General features: G+C 48.7%; 1 protein-coding gene across 1 annotated transcript in view; it reads right to left on the reverse strand.

The window, feature by feature from the left end:
- LOC126229633 (uncharacterized) overlaps window positions 1-25,145 on the reverse strand; it is an 82,320-nt gene that overhangs the window by 1,712 nt on the left and 55,463 nt on the right. The window contains exon 2 of the mRNA XM_049942374.1: window positions 55-297. Coding sequence (XP_049798331.1) covers window positions 55-297 — 243 coding nt within the window. The remainder of the gene's footprint in view (window positions 1-54; window positions 298-25,145) is intronic.

Consider the following 25,145-nt stretch of genomic DNA (forward strand, 5'->3'; position numbering starts at 1 on the left):
TGCTGGTAGTGGATGGAATATCAGTGAGGGTAGATAGGGCCATGTTGGAGGTACCTCCTTCTCCAGAGTGGGCTTGTTGATTTGTGGTTGGTGCATCCAGATCCACCGTGAAGCTGTCTTGCTCTGCCGTGGGGTTCTCTCCAATTTGAGGTGCGCCATATGGAATTGTACTGGTGGTGTCAGCAGCAAGGCCAGTTGTGGTGGTAGGTGGGGCACCACTCAGATTGGCTGTCACGAGAAGACACTGAACTGCAAGAGACAGCAAGAAGGCAAACACCGTAGATGGTGCCTCCATATCTGAAACAATATCACAAGATTCATTTAGCCTTGTGACTTCAATATACAAATTTTCATGTCTTTTTGCAATGTACTAAAACCGTTAGGGACACAATTAACATGAATGTTCTTGAAATCCAAATACTTTTATTGTAATTACAGTACACCAATCTTATTTGAAATTTGTGCTCTACATAGGATACTCTGGAATGCAAGTATCGAAGGACATGTACAGGGTATAATGGGTATAAGTCCGGGAATTTATATTGGTGACTGAGGACGGTGTACTGAACAATGTCACATCTGTATTTACATTATTACCAGACTAATAATTATAGCCATTACAAGTCATATTTTTAGGTTGGTCAGTACCTCTGGGTACATGTGGCAACAGCAAGCCATTAATGCTTACTTTTCCCTGGGTGGCAGGTCAACTGCTGAAGTGTGGGTGCATGGATGCAAAAAATTAGTTTGTAATATGTTCCATCAATCATTTTGTGCCGGCCAGAGTGGCCGAGCGGTTCTAGGCGCTACAGTCTGGAACCACACGACCGCTACAGTCGCAGGTTCAAATCCTGCCTTGGGCATGGATGTGTGTGATGTCCTTAGGTTAGTTAGGTTTAAGTAGTTCTAATTTCTAGGGGACTGATGACCTCAGCAGTTAAGTCCCATAGTGTTCAGAGCCATTTGAACCATTTTTTTTATCATTTTTCACGACAGATTGCAATGACGTGGAACGACTCATTATACATTCACATTGAAAATTAATTAATTTGTACATAGTTAGATTCTGAACATCACTTTTTTTTACTGAAAGTCATAGTCCGCTTAGTGGTGTAGCATGACTGTGCAGAAAACATCAGGTTGTAAAGTTTGACTTTTTTGTGGGCAGACTGTTTGATGCATAGGAAAAACGGCCAACCACTGGTGTGTGTACATATAAAGTACAACATACAAAAATATCTGCACTTATAACAGGCACACTGTGTATATGTTGGAGTTAGCCAGCAGGTGCAGGCCACCCAAAATATCTACAGAATGAATAAATATACTGATATGCCGTTATCACTAAGTTTTAATGGGTGATATAATGAATTTGCTGACCATGTATATATTTTTTTCAAATGTCATATACATGTTGTGCTGTGCAGAGTACAGAGTAATAGGCCTCAGATGCAGTGGTAAAGACACAAACAATACCTGAGTTCTGTGTTTCCTGGTACAGACGTTTGTGGGGCCATGTTTCCTGGAGATAGGACAGTGGTTTGCAGTACTGTTATCTTGTTACTACTTGATTATGTTTCAGTTTTGAAGTTGTCTTGCATGTATCATAAAAACGAACATGAGGCACTTGCGCAATGGAATATGATAGAGGCAATAAAAATGATAAGATGTCTTCTTCTACAGCAGCAAAGCAATGTCACGTACCATGTAATAAGTTGAACAGGAGAGTTCCATGAGAAATAGAGATGCAGTAGGTGGTAAAAAAATTATGTGAAGTTTATGGAATGTAATCATTAAACCACAAGTGCAATGAGGCCTTGATTATGTTTTTGAAATGGGAAAGTGATTTTATGGATTTACAGTGAATGATCAATGGAAATTGGCACCTTCCCAGATACTCATGCGTATTAAAGCATTGCTTCCAGGAGATACCCCATCTCTGAACAGAATCTGCGTGCTGGATTAACAACCAGGGTCTGTGTGCTGGTTAGTGTATAAGTACATGATGAAAGATCCCCAGGATGCCGCAAAGTTACTACTTATTAAAGAACAAAACAAAACTGAAACACCGATCGACTAGAAGCATTAGCAAAGATGTTAATTATGAATGCGCGGTAAGGTTCAGACAAACAAAAATATTTTTTCATTCATTTTTTGTACAGTTTTTTGTTTTAGAAAGATACTGTCGCTTTCGTATGTAGAAGGACGATGAGGATGTGCGATTTTAGATTGAAGTATTGCGATCTTGAAGTATCATATGTGTGCATGAGTAACATGATGTTAAAAAACAGTATCAAGCATTTATTTAATGAAGTGAAGAGGAAAATTATAGGAAGAGGATTTTCGTGATTACGACAAGTGTCGGTGTTCCCAGAGTCCGCTGCCTGCACATTAAACTAAAAAGTGAAGTGAAGTCCGGTCGCCAAGAAAATTTAAAATAAGCACAGACATTTTAATAACGCAATCATATTCAATTATATTTATTTAAATTTTTTTATATTACAACTGTCGACCTGTGTGCGAGGGCTTAGAGGCAACGGTCGTGAGTGGTGTTTGTTAATCATTGTTACAGTAAGAAATTTCTATGACATTGTTATGAATTATAAAAACTAATTGCCTCTATTTTCTGTTTGCATGAATCACGACAGGGAGCAAGTAACGCAAAAAGGCAAAATTGAGGAGAAAATTTTTGAGAGGACTAAGAATTGGACACAGGTCACGTAAAATTTTCCGTAGTAAGCTGTTTTATTCAGCGCTGCAAAGGTAGGACGGCTATGCAAATTGCTTGTATGCTTATGGTTGGTAGCGACTCTTTTTTATGTAGATAGCAACCTTTATCTCACTATTCTCTTCCTTGAATTTTATTGGCGAAAAATTTACAGGAGTTTTTCAGTGTGATACGCATCGTCAGCAAAACATAAAGAATTGCTACATAATAGTTTGCACGTTATAATAATCGTAAAGCAAGCATTACATTTATCAGCTGTAATAATTAGCGTATGAAATTTTAACATTTTTGTGAAATTTAAATTTTTTGCATATTCATATAACACTGTTGAAAAGTATATGCCCATTGTTGATAGCGATAGCGAAAACGCAATCATCCAAGATGGCGTAGAATTGCGAGATCTAACAATTGAAGTTCAGGTGCCATGCATGCCCACTGCAGAAGGTTCAAGTAGATCATAGAAGAGTGTCGCAGGAGTGACAAATGATGGCGACGCTCCACAACAGAATAACCTGGACGACATAATGTTTACCACTGAAGAGACAATGTCACGCATCTACCAGAGCGACATACCGCTCATGAATGAAACGTCGGAGAGCGATCCAAATATGATTCTTGATAACACGTTACAAACACCACTTGTCACAACACAAAACATTAACTTGGGAAGTATAGCGGACAGCAACCACGTTAGTAAAACTGACGCACTGCTGTAGCAGTTATTATACGAGGGCTGTCCAGAAAGTAAGTTACGATTGATCGCGAAATGAAAATCACAGTGAAAATCAGAAATGTTTCATTTGTAACAGTTAGCTACACCTTTCAGCTACTTCTCTACGTAGTCGCCGTTCTGACTCAGACATTCGTCGTAGCGTTGTACCAACTTTCCTATACCCTCATCATAGAAGGCAGCCGCCAGTGCTTTCCGCCAATTCTCTACGCTGGCCTAAAGCTCGTTGTCTGTGCCAAAATGTTGTCTTCATAGCCAGCGGTCCGTTTGAGCAGAGATGAAACTCAGTGGGAGACAATTCGCACGACAGTTACGTAATGTTGGTTGCATAGCTTCAGGGGAAAATTCTCACCAGGCCCTCGTACTTGGCGGGAGACACTATTTTCTATAACATCTTTACGCGCTCACTAAGAGCTCAGGAACGAAAAGAGTGACATAATTCTATGTAGAGTCATACTAGAGACACAGCCCAACACATCTTTGCAAAGCTTTATCGGATTTTCATAGTCGTTTCCATTTCTCAACCGATCGTAACTTACTTTCTGCACAGCCCTCGTATAATATAAACACCAATCTCAGCGATATGAAACAAGATATAAATACCCAAATTGATAATTTGACACAAGATATGAACACGGTAAAACAACGACAAAACACTGTTACACAAGATCTAAATGCAATGAAACAAGAACAAGTATTCAAGGATTTGCAAAACACGGTCTCACAGAAATTCGATGACTCAGCCAAAAATTTTCGCACTGAAACAGATGAAAAATTGAATGATATGAAAACATACGTAAAGCATGAAGTACTTCCTGAAGTTAACAGTAACATTACGGAGGTAAAACAGAAGGTAGATTCTTTTAATGACCGCCACTATCGAGTAGAACTACAGATAAAGAAAATCACAGACACAAACACAAACATTGAAGCCACACAAAACTAGTTGGTTTCGACAGCACAAAAGGTAATAACTGTCGTTAACAGACTAAACAGACTACGAAGGTGTACCTCTAACTGTAGAAGAGGTAACGTTAAGGGTAGCGACATTAGAAGTTGACTCAGCATGTGCTAAGAAGGAGAGAGAGAACATTAATGAAAATCTGAGTGATATCGTTAGTCAAGATGAAGCAGGTACGTTAGATAAGGTTACTACTATTGCAGAGAAGTTAGTAACGGGTTGCAAGTTATACACAGATGTAGCAGAAAAGGCTATTCAGAGTAAAGAAAATTAAATCGTGAAGAAGGTAAACATTAACCCACAAGCCACGGAAAATAGGATCCGCAATCTTTTAGAAGAAAGTATTACCATATCTCGAACTGTGCATGTAAATAATACACAGGCTACAGTGAACAACCCACAACCTGTCGGTATTCATCCACAAATTGTCACGAGGCCCACAGCAGGTACCAGTGACAGTTGTAGAGTGCAAATAGTAAACATACCCATAACTCCGATACCTGAACAATTACCAACCGGAATTACAGGTAACTACAACAACATAAATACGACCGAAAGTGCCACGTGTCTATCAATTACTTTTGCAGACGAATGTTTGTTGAGACATAGACTGTTTCCTGTGGAAGGTAAAAGAATGAATCCAGTAGTATTTATGAGTGCTTTCCATCATGTATTTCCACGCAACTGGATGGAAGCACGGAAAATCAGATTTGTCGTGGGCTATACGCAAGGTGATGTGCTTTTATGGGCAACTGAAGTGGCCGACTCCCCCTGCGGGTCCGGGGTAAGAATAGGCCTGAGGTATTCCTGCCTGTCATAAGAGGCGACTAAAAGGAGTTTCAACCGTTTCGGCCTTCCATGTGATGGTCCCCATTGGGGTTTGACCTACATTTTTCAAAATTCTACAGAAGTACGAGCCTTTTGGGGAAGGACGCCTTACGTGGTGTATCACTGGTCCTCCGTGCACTAAGACCTTGGCACTCAGCATTGTAACGCCTGATGGGTTGTACAAGTTACGCCCATAGTGCGTCCCCATCTGCACCTACGATCATGATGGACTTTCCATGGCACCCGAAATCCAGCACGGTAGCCAGCCCGTTGTGGTGGGGTCGTCATGTACCCCCTAGGTTGTAGCCCCCTGACAACACAGGGATCGTACTGCCGATACCTGAGCTGCACCCTCCCCATGTCGGCCAAGGAGTAGATGCCCGTCTCCTTGGGGTATCAGGACTCCCGGCAACGGTCACCCTGCCAGGTGGCCCTTGCTGAGGCTGGGTGGCGCCCGTGGGGAGAGCCCCTGGTCTGAGTGGGTGGTATCGGGGCGGACGTTTCGCAGATGAAACATCAACATGTATCAGGTCGCTTTGCGGCCGAGTCTTTTAAAAAGAAAGGTACTGTCTCTGGTTCTGGTTCTCCTGCCCTTTCCCCCTTGGCCACTCCCTGGGAGGAAGGACAGGCCCACCGGCTTGGGGCAAAGTACCTCCCCCACTATTGGTCTGTTCTCGGACCGATGGGGGGACATTCGCCACCTCCAAGCCCATGTTCTTTGTTCAGCACATAGAGGACATCTTCGGGGAAATCGAGGCTCTCAGTAAAATGGGTTCAGAGTCCGTTCTTATAAAGACCACCTCCGCCACACAGTCGGCGGCGCTCCAGGCGTGAGACCGACTAGGGGACATCCCAGTGTCCATTGTCCCGCATCTGGCACTGAATAGGACACAGGGGGTTATTTTTCATCGGGACCTCCTGCTGCAATCTGATGAGGAGCTCAGGGGCAACCTGGAGCGCCAAGGCGTGCATTTCGTCCGGCAAGTCCAGCGCGGTCCCAAAGACAGTCGCATCGACACCGGGGCCTTTATCCTCGCCTTCAAGCGGGCCGTTCTCCCGGAGAAGGTAAGGGTGATATGCTACCGGTGCGACGTGCGACCTTACATCCCGCCTCCTATGCGCTGCTTTCGGTGTTTGCGCTTTGGGCACATGTCGTCACGGTGTGAGGCTAAGCGCCTTTGTGGCGATTGTGGACGTCCTCTTCGTGAGGAACATACATGCACCCCACCACCTCAGTGCTTTAATTGTCCTGGCATCCAGTCGCCTAGATCTTTAGACTGCCCCGCGTATGAGAAGGAGAAGAAGATTCAAGAACTCAAAACTTTGGATCGTCTCTCTTATTCTGAGGCCAGGAAGAAGTATGACCGCCTCCATCCCGTGACGTTGACAACTTTGTTTGCCTCAGTCGTGTCCACTCCTTCCACAGTATCCTCACCCCTATCCTGTCCCCGCTCCATCTCCTCCCCCCATCCGGGGTCTATGCATCCGCCTCCCAAATCCCTCCCTTCCAAATCCTTCTCCCCCGCGGCCCCTGCCCCCTCTGCCCCAGGGGCCACCCTACCTCCTACTCCCCCCCCCCCCCGCCGCCTGAGAAGCGTTCCTCTTCCCAGGCATCCATCGGGGAAACGTTCCGGACCTCGGCTTCCGAGGTCCGGCGTTCCAAAATGGACCCCGCGCGTGAGGACCTTCTTCGGGTCCAGCCCACCATCCCTGTGCCCCCTCGGACTTCCAAGAAGAAGTCTCTATCCCCCTCTCCACCCCGGCGCGTTTCGTCTGACGCTCCATCCGTGAGTCGCTGCTCCCGGCCGTCCTCAGTTTCGCCGCGAAGCTCTGCTACCAGGCGCTCAGCTGGCCTCTCGTCGGCAAATGATGCTGCCCCTCCTACGCAACCCGGGACAGCGGCCGCAGCTGGCGACGACTCGATGGAACAGGATCCGCCTCCCGCCGGTTGTAGCGTTGTTCCCTCGAAACCTGGCCCTCCGCGGCCGTCGGGGTGACCAACTCTTCCCCCGTCACGTTCCCCCCTTTTTTTCTGACTAGCGATGGCCTTGTTACATTGGAACATAAGAGGTATTCGATCTAATCGGGAGGAATTACAACTGCTCCTCCACCTGCACTGTCCGCTCGTCCTTGGTCTCCAGGAAACCAAGTTACGCCCAACTGACGGTATTGCCTTTACCCACTATACCTCGGAGCGGTATGACCTCACCCCTGTGGACGGTATTCCTGCTCATGGTGGGGTATGTTGCTCGTTCGGGACGATGTCTACACTCCTGGAAATTGAAATAAGAACACCGTGAATTCATTGTCCCAGGAAGGGGAAACTTTATTGACACATTCCTGGGGTCAGATACATCACATGATCACACTGACAGAACCACAGGCACATAGACACAGGCAACAGAGCATGCACAATGTCGGCACTAGTACAGTGTATATCCACCTTTCGCAGCAATGCAGGCTGCTATTCTCACATGGAGACGATCGTAGAGATGCTGGATGTAGTCCTGTGGAACAGCTTGCCATGCCATTTCCACCTGGCGCCTCAGTTGGACCAGCGTTCGTGCTGGACGTGCAGACCGCGTGAGACGACGCTTCATCCAGTCCCAAACATGCTCAATGGGGGACAGATCCGGAGATCTTGCTGGCCAGGGTAGTTGACTTACACCTTCTAGAGCACGTTGGGTGGCACGGGATACATGCGGACGTGCATTGTCCTGTTGGAACAGCAAGTTCCCTTGCCGGTCTAGGAATGGTAGAACGATGGGTTCGATGACGGTTTGCATGTACCGTGCACTATTCAGTGTCCCCTCGACGATCACCAGTGGTGTATGGCCAGTGTAGGAGATCGCTCCCCACACCATGATACCGGGTGTTGGCCCTGTGTGCCTCGGTCGTATGCAGTCCTGATTGTGGCGCTCACCTGCACGGCGCCAAACACGCATACGACCATCATTGGCACCAAGGCAGAAGCGACTCTCATCGCTGAAGACGACACGTCTCCATTCGTCCCTCCATTCACGCCTGTCGCGACACCACTGGAGGCGGGCTGCACGATGTTGGGGCGTGAGCGGAAGACGGCCTAACGGTGTGCGGGACCGTAGCCCAGCTTCATGGAGACGGTTGCGAATGGTCCTCGCCGATACCCCAGGAGCAACAGTGTCCCTAATTTGCTGGGAAGTGGCGGTGCGGTCCCCTACGGCACTGTGTAGGATCCTACGGTCTTGGCGTGCATCCGTGCGTCGCTGCGGTCCGGTCCCAGGTCGACGGGTACGTGCACCTTCCGCCGACCACTGGCGACAACATCGATGTACTGTGGAGACCTCACGCCCCACGTGTTGAGCAATTCGGCGGTACGTCCACCCGGCCTCCCGCATGCCCACTATACGCCCTCGCTCAAAGTCCGTCAACTGCACATACGGTTCACGTCCACGCTGTCGCGGCATGCTACCAGTGTTAAAGACTGCGATGGAGCTCCGTATGCCACGGCAAACTGGCTGACACTGACGACGGCGGTGCACAAATGCTGCGCAGCTAGCGCCATTCGACGGCCAACACCGCGGTTCCTGGTGTGTCTGCTGTGCCGTGCGTGTGATCATTGCCTGTACAGCCCTCTCGCAGTGTCCGGAGCAAGTATGGTGGGTCTGACACACCGGTGTCAATGTGTTCTTTTTTCCATTTCCATGAGTGTATTACCATCCCATCCCATTGACCACCCCACTTCAAGCAATAGCTGTCCGTATTACTCTTTCTGCCTTTACTTTTACCGTTTGTACCGTCTACACTCCATCGTCATCCGCAGTTAGTCGGGCTGACATGATGCACCTGACTGTTCAGCTTCCTCCGCCGTTTTTATTGTTTGGCGACTTCAATGCCCATCATCCCCTTTGGGGCTCTCCTGCATCCTGTCAACGAGGCTCCCTCTTGGTGGATGTCTTCAACCATCTCAATCTTGTCTGCCTCAATACTGGCGCCCCGACTTCCCTCTCGGACTCTACTCATACCTACTCCCACTTGGACCTTTCGATCTGTTCTACCACTCTTGCCCGTCGGTTCGAGTGGTATGTTCTTTCTGACACCTATTCGAGTGACCACTTCCCCTGTGTCGTTCGTCTCCTGCACCACACTACATCCCCACGTCCTTCAAGCTGGAACATACCGAAAGCTGACTGGGGACTTTACTCCTCCCTGGCGACCTTTCCGGACCACGATTTTCTCAGTTGTGACAGTCAGGTCGAATACCTCACGGCTGTTATCATCAATGCTGCCGAACGTTACATTCCTCATACTACCTCTTCTTCACGTCGCGTTTCCGTCCCCTGGCAGAATGAGGCTTGTAGAGACGCTATCCGTGCTCGACGATGTGCTTTATGCACCTTTCGGCGCCATCCTACGTTGGCGAATTGTATTGGATACAAACGACTCCGAGCGCAATGCCGTAGAGTCATCAAAGACAGCAAAAAAGCTTTTTGGGCCTCTTTCACCAGCTCCTTTAACAGTTTTACTCCCTCTTCTGTTGTCTGGGGTAGCCTGCGCCGGCTATCTGGCACTAAGGTCCACTCACCAGTTTCTGGCTTGACGGTCGCGAATGACGTCCTTGTGGCCCCTGAGGCTGTCTCCAATGCCTTCGGCCGCTTTTTCGCAGAGGTTTCGAGCTCCGCTCATTACCACCCTGCCTTCCTCCCCCGCAAACAGGCAGAGGAGGCTAGGCCACCTAACTTCCGCTCCTCGAATCGTGAAAGTTATAATGCCCCATTCACCATGCGGGAACTCGAAAACGCACTTGGCCGATCACGGTCCTCCGCTCCAGGGCCTGATTCTATTCATATTCAGATGCTGAAGAACCTTTCTCCTGCGGGTAAAGGTTTTCTTCTTCATACTTACAATCGCATCTGGATTGAGGGACATGTTCCCGCATGCTGGCGCGAGTCTATTGTTGTCCCGATTCCTAAGCCGGGGAAGGACAAGCACTTGCCTTCCAGTTATCGACCCATCTCGCTTACCAGCTGTGTCTGTAAAGTGATGGAGCGAATGGTTAACTCTCGATTGGTTTGGCTGCTCGAGTCTCGACGCCTCCTTACCAATGTACAATGTGGATTTCGTAGGCGCCGCTCTGCTGTTGACCATCTGGTTACCTTGTCGACCTTCATTATGAATAACTTCTTGCGGAAGCGCCCGACCGCGGCTGTGTTCTTTGATTTGGAGAAGGCTTACGACACCTGTTGGAGGGCGGGCATTCTCCGCACCATGCATACATGGGGCCTTCGCGGTCGCCTCCCTCTTTTTATTCGCTCCTTTTTAATGGATCGACAGTTCAGGGTATGTGTGGGTTCTGTCCTGTCAGACACCTTTCGCCAGGAGAATGGGGTGCCACAGGGCTCAGTTTTGAGCGTCGCTCTCTTCGCCATAGCGATCAATCCAATAATGGATTGCCTCCCAGCTGATGTATCAGGCTCCCTTTTCGTGGACGAGTTTACCATCTATTGCAGCGCGCAGCGTACGTGTCTCCTGGAGCGCTGTCTTCAGCGTTCTCTTGACCGTCTTTACTCCTGGAGTGTCGCCAATGGCTTCCGTTTTTCTGCCGAGAAGACGGTCTGTATTAACTTCTGGCGCTACAAAGAGTTTCTCCCACCGTCCTTAAGACTCGGTCCCGTTGCTCTCCCATTCGTGGAGACAACAAAATTTTTAGGTCTTACATTTGACAGGAAACTTAGTTGGTCTCCACATGTGTCCTATTTGGCTGCCCGTTGTACCCGTTCTCTAAATGTCCTCCGTGTTCTCAGTGGTATGTCGTGGGGAGCGGACCGAACCGTCCTACTTCGCCTCTATCGGTCGATCGTCCGCTCCAAGCTGGATTATGAGAGCTTCGTATACTCCTCTGCACGGCCATCCATCTTACGCCGCCTCAACTCCATACAACATCGGGGTTTACGACTTGCGATCGGAGCGTTTTATACTAGTCCCGTCGAGAGTCTTCATGCTGACGCTGGTGAGTTGCCACTCACCTACCGGCGCGATATACTGCTTTGTCGGTATGCCTGTCGGCTACTGGCAATGCCCGACCACCCGTCTTATCTTTCCTTTTTTGATGACTCTCTCGACAGTCAATACGGGTTGTATGTCTCTGCCCTGCTACCCCCTGGAGTTCGCTTTCGTCGCCTCCTTCAACACCTTAATTTTTCACTCCCTGCAACCTTTCGAGTGGGCGAGAGCCACACGCCACCTTGGCTCCAGGCTCAGGTTCGCGTCCACCTTGACCTCTGCTCGCTCCCGAAGGAGGTTACCCCCGGTTCGGTCTACCACTCCCGTTTTGTCGAACTTCGTTCGAAGTTCATTAATATGACCTTCATTTATACAGATGGCTCTAAGACCAATGACGGGGTCGGGTGTTCTTTTGTTGTCGGGGCACAAAGTTTCAAATACCGGCTCCATGGCCATTGTTCGGTCTTCACAGCTGAGCTCTTTGCCCTCTACCAGGCTGTTCTTTACATCTGCCGCCACCGACATTCTGGATATATCATCTGCACCGATTCCCTGAGCGCTATCCAGAGCCTCAGTGATCCGTACCCGGTTCACCCTTTCGTGCACCGGATCCAACGCTCTCTTCAGCAGCTGGTGGACGTCGGTTCTCCGGTTAGCTTTATGTGGGTTCCTGGCCATGTCGGTATCCCTGGGAACGAAGCTGCAGATGCTGCGGCCAAGGCTGCGGTCCTCCAGCCTCGGACAGCTTCTTGTTGTGTCCCTTCGTCAGATTGTAGCAGGGTAATTTGTCGGCGCATTTTATCGTTGTGGCATGCCGATTGGGCTGCACTTACAGACAACAAGCTTCGGGCCTTGAAACCTCTTCCCGTGGCTTGGACGTCCTCCTCACGCCCTTCTCGGCGGGAGGAGGTAGTTTTGGCCCAGTTACGAATTGGCCACTGCCGGTTCAGCCATCGCCATCTGCTGACGGCTGCGCCGGCGCCGTTCTGCCCATGTGGGCAATTGCTGACGGTCCGCCACATTTTAACGTCCTGTCCGGATTTTAACACCCTGCGTCTTGATCTTGGCCTGCCCTGTACTGTAGAAGCCATTTTAGCGGATCACCCACTAGCAGCTGCTCGCGTTCTTCATTTTATCAATTTGACAACCATCTCAAAGGACATTTGATTATGCTGTTTTCTTTTTTAATCCTATGCCTGTCAGTCTGTCTTTTATCGTGTTTTCCGTTTCGTTGCTGTTTTAAACTTGTGACTCGCGGTGCATTCCTAACGTAGTCTGGGCGCTAATGACCGTTGAAGTTGTGCGCCCTAAAACCACAAAAAAAAAAAAAAAACCTGGGAAGGATAGACACCTTCCTTCTAGTTACCGCCCCATTTCTCTTACAAGCTGTGTCTGTAAGGTGATGGAGCGCATGGTTAACGCTCGGTTAGTCTGGATTCTTGAATCTCGACGGCTACTTACCAATGTCCAATGCGGCTTTCGTCGCAGCCGCTCCGCTGTTGACCACCTTGTGACCTTGTCGACATTCATCATGAACAACTTTTTGCGAAAGCGCCAAATGGTAGCCGTGTTCTTCGATTTGGAGAAGGCTTATGATACCTGTTGGAGAGGGGATATCCTCCGTTCTATGCACAGGTGGGGTCTACATGGTCACCTGCCCCTTTTTAACAGATCGAAAGTTTAGGGTACGTGTGGGTTCCATATTGTCCGACGTCTTCCTCCAGGAGAACGGAGTGCCTAAGGGCTCCGTCTTGAGCGTAGCCCTTTTTGCCATCGCGATCAATCCAATTATGGATTGCATTCCCCATAATGTCTCAGGCTCTCTCTTTGTTGATGACTTCGCGATCTACTGCAGTGCCCAGAGAACATGCCTCCTGGAGCGCTGCCTTCAGCGTTGTCTAGACAGCCTATACTCATGGAGCGTGGCAAATGGCTTCCGGTTCTCTGAAGAGAAGACGGTTTGTATCAACTTTTGGCGATATAAAGCGTTCCTTCCGCCATCCTTACATCTCGGTCCCGTTGTTCTCCCATTCGTGGAAACAACAAAGTTTCTAGGGCTCACATTGGACAGGAAACTTTGTTGGTATCCGCACGTCTCTTATTTGGCGGCCCGTTGTACACGTTCACTTAATGTCCTCAGAGTTCTTAGTGGTTCATCTTGGGGAGTGGATCGCACTGTCCTGCTTCGCTTGTATCGGTCCATAGTCCGATCGAAGCTGGATTATGGGAGCTTCGTCTACTCGTCTGCTCGGCCATCCCTCTTACGCCGTCTCAACTCCATCCACCATCGGGGGTTACGTCTTGCGACCGGAGCCTTCTACACTAGTCCCGTCGAGAGTCTTTATGCTGAAGCTGCCGAATTACCATTGACCTACCGGCGCGACGTACTGCCGGCTGTTGTCAATGCCCGACCACCCCTCTTATCAGTCGTTCTTCGCCGATTCTCTCGACCGTCAGTACGGGTTGTATGTGTCTGCCCTGCTGCCCCCTGGAGTCCGCTTCTGTTGCCTGCTTCGATAATTGGATTTTGCCCTCCCTACCACCTTCAGAGAGGGTGAGAGCCCGACACAACCTTGGCTCCAGGCTCTGGTTCATATTTATCTCGACCTCAGCTCACTCCCAAAGGAGGGTACTCCGGCTGCAGTGTATTGCTTACGGTTTGTCGAACTTCGTGCTCGACTTGCCAGTCACACCTTTATTTACACCGATGGCTCCAAAACTGACGATGGTGTCGGCTGTGCTTTTGTCTGCGGGGCCGTCACATTTAAATACCGGCTCCTCGACCAATGTTCCAGCTTTACGGCCGAGCTTTTTGCTCTCCATCAGGCCGTTCAGTATGCCCGCCGCCACCGCCATTCATCGTATGTACTCTGCTCTCATTCCCTCAGTGCTCTTCAGAGCCTTGGAGCTCCCTATCCGGTCCATCCCTTGGTGCAACGGATCCAGCAGTCCCTCCATTCTTTCGCTGATGATGGCTCTCCTGTCAGCTTTCTGTGGGTTCCCGGACATGTAGGAGTGCCTGGGAATGAGGCTGCTGATGCTGCAGCCAAGGCTGCAGTCCTCCTGCCTCGGCCAGCCTCCCATTGTGTCCCGTCATCTGACGTTAGTGGGGTTGTTTGTAAGAGGCTTGTGTCGTTGTAGTGGGATACTTGGTCATCACTTCAAGGAAACAAGCTCCGGGCAGTAAAACCGCTCCCAACTGCTTGGACAACCTCCTCCCGACCGTCTGGGCGAGAAGAGGTCCTTCTGACCAGGTTGCGGACTGGGCATTGCCGGTTTAGCCACCGCTACCTGCTCTCCGGTGACCCAGCCCCGCAGTGCCCTTGTGGTCATGCATTAACAGTGCGCCATGTTTTATTGTCGTGTCCCCGTTTTAGTCAATCTCGTGTTGTACTGTCTCTGCCATCTACTTTACAGGATATTTTAGCTGATGACGCTCGAGCAGCTGCTCGTGTTCTTCGTTTTATAACTTTGACTGGCTTGTCCAAAGACATCTAACACTTTTACTTATTTTATCTGCATCTTCGTAAGGACTTTCTGGTGTCCCCCCCCCCTCCCCCTGAGTTTTACTAGATTCTATGTGCTCTAACAATTGTGACTGGGAGCTAATGACCTCAGTAGTTGAGCGCCCTTAAACCCCACCAAAAAAAAAAAAGGGGCCGAACGTTGCAGCACTTATATCCAGTCTGAACGAGCTTTCTTCGACAAGGACTGGTCTGAGGCAGTGCAAGAAAGAATCAGACACGAGGTTTTCAACCCCGCGCCATTCGACGGCAAATATGGTAGTCTACGTGGATACTTTGAAAAATACCTGAACAAGAGGCGCTACTGGACGAACCCAGTATCACAGGTAGACGTGTTAAAAATTTTAGAAAGTCGTTTATCTCTGCATATTAGAGAAAAATTAGTCACAACGCCAGGGCATGATACTGAATATTTTTTGTCAGTACTTGATTCTATCGACTTAATCTACACTACTGGCCATTAAAATTGCTACACCAAGAAGAAATGCAGATGATAAACGGGTATTCGTTGGACAAATATATTATATTAGAACTGACGTGTGATTACATTTTCACGCAATTTGGGTGCATAGATTCTGAGAAATCAGTAACCAGAACCACCACATCTGGCCGTAATAACGGCCTTGATACGCCTGGGCATTGAGTCAAACAGAGCTTGCATGGCGTGTACAGGTACAGCTGCCCATGCAACTTCAACACGATACCACAGTTCATGAAGAGTGGTGACTGGCGTATTGTGACGAGCCAGTTGCTCGGCCACCATTGACCAGACGTTTTCAACTGGTGAGAGATCTGGAGAATATGCTGGTCAGGGCAGCAGTCGAACATTTTCTGTATCCAGAAAGGCCCGTAAAGGATCTGAAAGATGCGGTTGTGCATTATCCTGCTGAAATGTAGGGTTTCGCGGGGATCGAATGAAGGGTAGAGCCACGGGTCGTAACACATCTGAAATGTAACGTCCACTGATCAAATTGCCGTCAATGCGAACAAGAGGCGGCCGAGACGTGTAACCAGTGGCACTCCATACCATCACGCCGGGTGATACGCCAGTATGGTGATGACGAATACACTCTTCCGATGTGCGTTTACCGCGATGTCGCCAAACACGGATGCGACCAGCATGATGCTGTAAACAGAACCTGGATCCATCCGAAAAATGAGGTTTCACCATTCGTTCACCCAGGTTCGTCGTTGAGTACACCATCGCAGGCGCTCCTGACTGTGATGTAGCGTCAAGGGTAACCGCAGCCATGGTCTCCGAGCCGATAGTCCATGCTGCTGCAAACGTCGTCGAACTGTTCGTGCAGATGGTTGTTGTCTTGCTAACCATCTGTTGACTCAGGGATCGAGACGTGGCTGCACGATCCGTTACAGCCATGCGGATAAGATGCCTGTCATCTCGACTGCTGGTGATATGAGGCCGTTGGGATCCAGCTCGGCGTTCCGTATAACCCTTCTGAACCCACCGATTTCATATTCTGCTAACAGTCATTGGATCTCGACCAACGCGAGCAGCAGTGTCGCGATACGATAAACTGCAATCGCGATAGGATACAATCCGACCTTTATAAAAGTCGGAAACGTGATGGTACGCATTTCTCCTCCTTACACGAGGCATCACAACAACGTTTCACCGGGCAACGCCGGTCAACTGCTGTTTGTGTATGAGAAATCGGTTGGAAACTATTCTTATGTCAGCAAGTTGTAGGTGTCGCCTCCGGCGCCAACCCTGCGTGAATGCTCTGAAAAACTGATCATTTGCATGTCACAGCATCTTCTTCCTGCCGGTTAAATTTCGCGTATGTAGCACGTCATCTTCGTGGTGTAGCAGTTTTAATGGCCAGTAGGGTATGAAGAAATACGTGTACCGAAGGAACAGAAAATCAGGCACAACAACAACATAATTATGTAAATCAGTTAGCAATACGTGATTGAAACACACTGCTGGCCGCGCGATTTGAGGCGTCCTGTCACGGGCTGCTCGGCCACTTCCGCCGGTGATTCGAGTCCTCCCTCGGGCATGGGTGTGTGTGGTGTCCTTAGCATATGTTAGTTTAAGTTCGTTTAAGTAGTGTGTAAGTTTAGGGACCGATGACCTGTGTAGTTTGGTCCCTGAGGAATTCACACGCTTTTGAACATTCTGAAACACATAGCAAGGTTGATACACACAACAACAAATGTACGTTCCCAGAGGTAACGAGTACGGTAACTGGAACATAAAAAACAAACGATTTAAAAGAAATGTTCAAAACAACAGGAATAATTTCAACGCAAGAGCGAATTGCAATTCACCATCACAAGGCCCTATGCCGATCATGAATAGATACAGACAGCCGCAGCAGTGGCCGACGTGCGGCAACAATGCCATGCCTTACGCTGTACAGCACTTACAGCCGACCTTTGGGTAGCAAAATAACTGCACAGTAGCCAACGACACAAATTGGCGAAGTACACACACGTGCAACTAACTGAAATTTCTCCAGGTAATGAACGAAGTCACACTACGCCGTCGGAAAACACCAACCGGTCGTAGTTAAGCCCCTGGCTATTGACCTCTCAGGGAGTGGGGGCAAGGCAGAACTACAAACATGTTTCATAAGATTTGACAAACCAGTTGAAATCAAGGATGATTTGTATCCGCATGAGTTAGATATAGTAGATAAAGTCAAGGAAGAACGCGTACAAGCAATCATTTAGGTGAAAATATTTAACATTGACACACAGTTAATTTTAGTTACACGTTCAAGTACCAATCTAATGTCAAATGCATTTTTTGTGAACTGAAGAAGAGAGGCATATTCCCAACATTTCCTATACAAAACTAAACGGTACAGACTGCTGCAGGCAGTAACACTAAAGTGGTTAAGAATCAGACACTTATCCCATTACAAATTGAACATTTTACAGTGAAGTGCAACTTTCTTATAAATGACAAACTTATAGTTAATTGTCTTATTGACATAGGTAATAGTAAATGCCACTTTTGTGTAAAGGATCGCTGGGCGGAGTGGCCGTGCGGTTCTAGGCGCTACAGTCGCAGGTTCGAATCCTGCCTCGGGCATAGCGACTGATGACCTCAGAAGTTAAGTCGCATAGTGCTCAGAGCCATTTGAACCTTTTTTTAAAGGATCAGATTCTTGCTATTGGTTTAGTCAAAACACCTGATGAAAGCAACAAAAACAAACCAGAGTCAAATGTAATAGTACAATGTGCCTGTCCAGCTGTGTATTTCACAAACAAATTTGATACTGAACAAGAAGCAAACGCTGAGGTTAGTTACGAAATGGTAGAGAAGAAACTAAGTGAATCACAGGTACTAAATGATATCCAACGACAAGAACTTTCTAACTTGTTATTTAAGTATGCCACTGTTTTCAGTAAGGAGGCAGGAGTAAACAAAGACTATGAATATAAATTTGAAGTCTATCCACATGGGACGTTTTGTGTAATGTCATATCCTATTCCATGGGTAAAACGAGAGGCAGTAACGGAATCGTACGATTAAATGGGGAATTATACAACCTTTCACTCTACTGTAGTTCAATATTACCAGTAAGCAAACCAGATGATTCTGTAAGATTAGTTCTCGATGCTAGAGGTATCAATAAGATGCCAGTACGCATAAGACCAGACAACCTGGACAAACAGCTTCTAAAGTTTTACAATACAAAATATTTCAGTATACTCGATCTCAAAATGTCCCACTGGCAATTGACACTCCGTGAGGAAAATATACATACAGCATTTGTTTGTGACGGCAGAAATTATGAATTCCGTATTCTACTTTTTGGACGGAACATTAGCGCAGGAGTGTTTAAATCTGCACTGGAAAAGGTTTTAGGACCATAATTGCTTAGCAAAGTCACTGTCTATAAAAAAACTTGATGCCATATACAATTGTCCAGCTCCAAGGAATAAAAAACAACTAAAAGCTTTTTTAGGGCTCTTCGTTTTTCGTAAATTCGTACCACAGCAACTCATGAACAGTGATGCACTGCGCAACTTGATACGAAAAAATACGCTTTGGTTATGGGATGATAAGTGTCAAGTGGACTTTGATAACATTAAGCAGGAATTAGTCAACGTAAACATTCTTAGCCATCTTGATATGTCCAAGAATTTTTGTCTATGCACAGATGCCTCATCGCAAGGGCTTGGGGCATGCTTGTTCCATATGCAAGAGGAAGGAGGTAAGGAAGTACCCAAGGTCATCACTTTTGCTAGTCGCACGTTATCAGAAGCGGAAAGGTATTAGTCTGTGTCAGAATTGGCACGTTTACCGGTAATGTGGCCATTTAAAAAGTTGCACTATTTTTGTGGGGCAGGAATACCGTAGCTTACTGTGACCATCACTCACTGTCATTTCTTTTAACATGTAAACTATTGCACTGTAAATTAGCTAGGTGGTGTCTATATTTACAAGAATTCAATCTCGAAATCATTTATATCCAAGGAAGTCGGAACGTCTACCACAAGGCTACCACAAGGTTCAGAGGAGTTTGGTGAATTAACAGAGCAAGAAGCAGAATCCGGAACTTTATTAATGCAACACAAGTCTGATCACCAAAAGTTTTGCATGCAGATGAAAATTATACAACAGCAATATAGCAGATGGAGTAAAGTCATGCAAAACCTTAAGCAAGATGAAGGTGGAAAGGTAAGTAAATGGTATCAGGAGTACAAGAGCGTTTTGTTTCTTAGGAAACATGAAAAATCTGATCAATGATGTGTGTGTATTCCTGAAGATTATATCGACGAATTTGTAAGACACACACATGAAGTATGGGGACATTATGGAGTGAGCAAATGTACTGCAAAAATTGCAACAATTTGAAAAGGCGAGTCCTACAGGTATTAAGAAAACGTGCAATATGTCAAAAATCAAAACAGTCCAATGTGTCAAAAAATACTGAGCTACTCTCAGTACTCACAAAAACCCTCTAGATATAGTATCATTGGACATAGCTGGTCCATATCCAAGAAGTAAAGGAGTAAAATACGTAGTAGCACTACAAGATATTTTCTCGAAACATATCAAAATGTATGCCATTAAAAATGCAACAGCCACAAATATCGGAAAAAGGATTGAGGTAGACAGTTTGAGAAGAGTTGGTAAACCAATGGTACTGCTAACTGATAATGCTTCATATTTCGTTGGGCAAAAGTAGAAACAATTTATGACCTCACAGGGCATAAAGCAAATATTAGTAAGCCATTATCACCCAGAAGCAAGCCCAACTGAACGAGTCTTTAAAGAATTTAGCTGGTTTTTTAGGACATACACCCCTCACACACACCCCTCACACACACCCCTCACACACACACACTCCCGATGGGTAGAATACGTAATTCCTTTCATGCAAATTGTCAATAACCTTCCACATTCTTCAACCCCCCCTGCGGGTCCGGGGATTAGAATAGGCCCGAGGTATTCCTGCCTGTCGTAAGAGGCGACTAAAAGGAGTCCATCCCCCTCACGGGGGTAGTTAGCGCCTGCGTCCGGAGACGGACGGTTTCACGACCTATAATCGTGGTCTTTTTGGTTTTTCCTTCTCGTTTCTTCCTTCCTTTTGTTGGTTCCTTTCTTTGCTCTTCTCCACTTCACTGTCTTCCTTACTTTTTCCCTTGACTTCTCCTTGCCTTCTCATTGCCTTCTTCTCCTTGCCTTCTCCTTGCCTCCTTCTCCTTGCTTTCTCATTGCCTTCTTCTCCTTGCCTTCTCTGGTCTCCGCCTCGGCGTTTGAGACAGTCTGTCCTCTTTCTCCCTCTCTCTTCTTTTTCCTCTTCTTCCTTCCTCCCTGTGCGTGTCTGAAGGCCGACCCACGCGTTCGCACGCGTAGCCGGTGACGGGGTAACGCGTAATTCCCCGCCCTGGGTAGACATGTAAGGCACGCGCGTACCCCCTGGTAAAGGCCAGGCCCGGGGAGGGGTGATTGCCTGAGCTGATACCTTCTGACCATGCCGATTGGTCCCTCCGTCTGTTTCTCGGGAGGTGTGACCTGAGGTGTAAACATTCACCTAAGGCGGGAGTGCCCTCTGAGAGGGTCCCCACAAGGAAGGAGCGCGCCATCGGAGACGCTGGCAATCATGGGGGATTCCTCCGCAATGGATTCTACTCCATCGCTTTCGACTTCGACCCACAAACGGAAACGTGACCAGCCAACAGTGACAAAAATACTACCGCCTGCCCCACAGTTCCTCGTAGTTTCTCGATCTGAGGACGGAAAGGATTTTTCCTCTGTCAACCCTTTCGTTATCCAGAAGGGCGTAGATGCCATAGCCGGATCTGTCAAATCTTGTACCAGGTTGCGTAACGGTACCTTATTACTAGAAACTGAGAGCGCCTTTCAGGCACAAAAACTGCTTCGGGCCACACTCCTGTACACATTCCCTGTCCGGGTGGAGGCTCACCGAACTTTGAATTCGTCTCGTGGTGTGGTCTACACTAGATCCCTCGACGGTTTGACTGACGAGGAGATTCAATCTTTCCTCGCTGAGCAGGGCGTGACGGCTGTCCATCGGGTCATGAAAAAGGTCAACAATGACCTTGTACCGACCCGGACACTTTTCTTAACCTTCGATAGTGTTAAGCTGCCATCGCGCATCAAGGCGGGCTACGAGGTTATTTCTGTTCGCCCCTATGTCCCGACACCTACGCGCTGCTACCAGTGTCAGCGTTTCAATCACACTCGACAGTCTTGTTCCAATGCGGCTAAATGTGTCACTTGTGGCAGGGATGCCCATGAGGGTGACTGTCCACCTCCGTCTCCTCGTTGTGTGAACTGTCAGGGTGACCATGCCGCATCCTCCCGCGACTGTCCTGTCTATAAGGAAGAACGCTGTATCCAGGAAATTCGAGTCAAAGAGAAAGTGTCCACCTCGGCTGCTCGCAAGCTATTGGCTAGTAGGAAGCCCACGCTGCTCCCAGCGGGGAAATACAGCACTGTCCTCGCCTCTCCTCGGACTACCCGGGAGGTAGCAACCCAGACATGCGATCTGACCTTCAGCACCACGGTCGTCCGTTCGGCCAGTGCTAAGATCGCGAGGTCGACGTCTCCTCTTCGTCCCATCACCCCACAGACACCAGCCCCTTCATCAGCTTCTGCTAAGACGAAGACCCAGAAGTCAGATGCACGGGCCTTCAAGAAGGAACCGTCCCGTGCAGACTTCCTACGTACCTCGACCTCCCAGCCTTCGTCCGGTACTTCCACCAAACGACCATCCAAGAAGGCTAATAGGAAGCACAGTTCTCCTTCTCCGCCACGGCGCATTTCTTCTCCTGCGCCACCCAGCGGTTGCCGCCCCAGGCCGTCATCCCTTTCGCCTGGCCGCACCACTGGTAGCCGAACATCTGGCCGTTCACCGGCGGAGGAAGCTCCCCCTCCCGGCCATCTTCCCAAGATGGCCGATGAACCTATAGAACCAATGGACGATGACTGTCCGCCTACTGATAGCGGCGGCAGTGCTCGCTCGAAGCCAGGCCTTCAGCGGCCTTCGAGGTGACCCCTTCTCTCATCTTCCTTTTCTTCCGATGGCACTTATTAACTGGAATATTCGCAGCGTTCGCTCCAACCGAGAGGACTTGAAGTTGCTGCTCCGCTCGCATCGTCCGCTCGTCGTAGCCCTCCAGGAAACGAAGCTACGCCCATGCGATCAAATTGCCTTGGCACACTACACCTCTGTGCGTTTTGACCTACCCCCTGTGGTAGGTATCCCAGCTCATGGAGGGGTTATGTTGCTGGTCCGGGATGATATTTACTACGATCCCATCACGTTGCACACCGGCCTGCAGGCAGTTGCCATCCGCATTACTCTCCCCACTTTTACGTTTTCCTTTTGTACCGTTTACGCTCCATCGTCATCTGCCGTTACCAGGGCAGACATGACGCAACTTGTGGCTCAGCTACCTGCACCATTTTTGTTAACTGGAGACTTCAATGCCCACCATCCTCTTTGGGGCTCTCCAGCATCCTGCCCGAGGGGCTCCTTGTTAGCAGACCTTTTCAACCAGCTCAATCTTGTCTGCCTCAATACTGGCGCCCCTACTTTTCTTTCGGACACATCTCATACCTATTCCCATTTAGACCTCTCTATATGTACTCCCCAACTTGCACGCCGGTTTGAGTGGTATGCCCTTGCTGATACGTATTCGAGCGACCACTTCCCGTGTATTATCCATCTCCTGCAGCATACTCCCTCTCCGTGCTCCTCTCGTTGGACCATCTCCAAGGCAGACTGGGGGCTCTTCTCTTCCAGGGCGACCTTTCAGGATCAAACCTTCACAAGCTGCGATCGTCAGGTCGCACACCTCACGGAAGTCATTCTCGCTGCTGCTGAATATTCCATCCCTCACCCTACCTCTTCTCCACGTCGCGTACCGGTCCCCTGGTGGACCGCAGCATGTAGGGACGCTATACGTGCTCGTCGACGTGCTTTACGCACCTTTCAACGCCACCCTACAGTGGCGAATTGTATTAATTATAAACGATTACGTGCTCAGTGTCGTCGTATTATTAAAGAAAGCAAGAAAGCCAGCTGGGCTGCTTTCACCAGCACCTTCAACAGTTCTACTCCTTCTTCTGTTGTCTGGGGTAGCCTGCGCCGGCTATCTGGCACTAAGGTCCACTCCCCAATTTCTGGCTTGAAGGTCGCGAATGAAGTCCTTGTGGCCCCTGAGGCTGTCTCCAATGCCTTCGGCCGCTTTTTCGCCGAGGTTTCGAGCTCCGCTCATTATCACCCTGCCTTCCTCCCCCGCAAACAGGCCGAGGAGGCTAGGCCACGTGACTTCCGCTCCTCGAATTGTGAAAGTTATAATGCCCCATTCACCATGCGGGAACTCGAAACCGCACTTGGCCGATCACGGTCCTCCGCTCCAGGGCCTGATTCTATTCATATTCAGATGCTGAAGAACCTTTCTCCTGCGGGTAAAGGTTTTCTTCTTCGTACATACAATCGCATCTGGATTGAGGGACATGTTCCCGCATGCTGGCGCGAGTCTATTGTTGTCCCGATTCCTAAGCTGGGGAAGGACAAGCACTTGCCTTCCAGTTATCGACCTATCTCGCTTACCAGCTGTGTCTGTAAAGTGATGGAGCGAATGGTTAACTCTCGATTGGTTTGGCTGCTCGAGTCTCGACGCCTACTTACCAATGTACAATGTGGATTTCGAAGGCGCCGCTCCGCTGTCGACCATCTGGTTACCTTGTCGACCTTCATCATGAATAACTTCTTGCGGAAGCGCCCGACCGCGGCTGTGTTCTTTGATTTGGAGAAGGCTTACGACACCTGTTGGAGGGCGGGCATTCTCCGCACCATGCATACGTGGGGCTTTCGCGGTCGCCTCCCTCTTTTTATTCGTTCCTTTTTAATGGATCGACAGTTTCGGGTACGTGTGGGTTCTGTCCTGTCCGACACCTTTCGCCAGGAGAATGGGGTGCCACAGGGCTCAGTTTTGAGCGTCGCTCTCTTCGCCATCGCGATCAATCCAATAATGGATTGCCTCCCAGCTGATGTATCAGGCTCCCTTTTCGTGGACGATTTTACCATCTATTGCAGCGCGCAGTGTCCACGTGTCTTGGAGCGCTGTCTTCAGCGTTCTCTTGACCGTCTTTACTCCTGGAGTGTCGCCAATGGCTTCCGTTTTTCTGCCGAGAAGACGGTCTGTATTAACTTCTGGCGCTACAAAGAGTTTCTCCCACCGTCCTTACGACTCGGTCCCGTTGCTCTCCCACTCGTGGAGACAATCAAATTTTTAGGCCTTACCTTTGACAGGAAACTTAGCTGGTCTCCACATGTGTCATATTTGGCCGCCCGTTGTACCCGTTCTTTAAATGTCCTCCGTGTTCTCAGTGGTATGTCGTGGGGAGCGGATCGAACCGTCCTACTTCGTCTATATCGGTCGATCGTCCGCTCCAAGCTGGATTATGGGAGCTTCGTATACTCCTCTGCACGGCCATCCATCTTACGCCGCCTCAACTCCATACAACATCGGGGTTTACGACTTGCGATCGGAGCATTTTATACCAGTCCCGTAGAGAGTCTTCATGCTGACGCTGGCGAATTGCCACTCACCTACCGGCGCGATATACTGCTTTGTCGGTATGCCTGTCGGCTACTGTCAATGCCCGACCATCCTTCTTATCGTTCCTTTTTTGACGACTCCCTTGACCTTCAATACGGGTTGTATGTCTCTGCCTTGCTACCCCCTGGAGTTCGCTTTCGTCGCCTCCTTCAACACCTTCATTTTTCACTCCCTGCAACCTTTCGAGTGGGCGAGAGCCGCACGCCACCTTGGCTCCAGGCTCAGGTCCGCGTTCACCTCGACCTCAGCTCGCTCCCAAAAGAGGTCACCTCCGGTTCGGTCTACCACTCCCGTTTTTTGGAACTTCGTTCG

Source organism: Schistocerca nitens, unplaced genomic scaffold, assembly GCF_023898315.1.
Source record: "Schistocerca nitens isolate TAMUIC-IGC-003100 unplaced genomic scaffold, iqSchNite1.1 HiC_scaffold_376, whole genome shotgun sequence".
Classification (NCBI taxonomy): Eukaryota; Metazoa; Arthropoda; class Insecta; order Orthoptera; family Acrididae; genus Schistocerca; species Schistocerca nitens.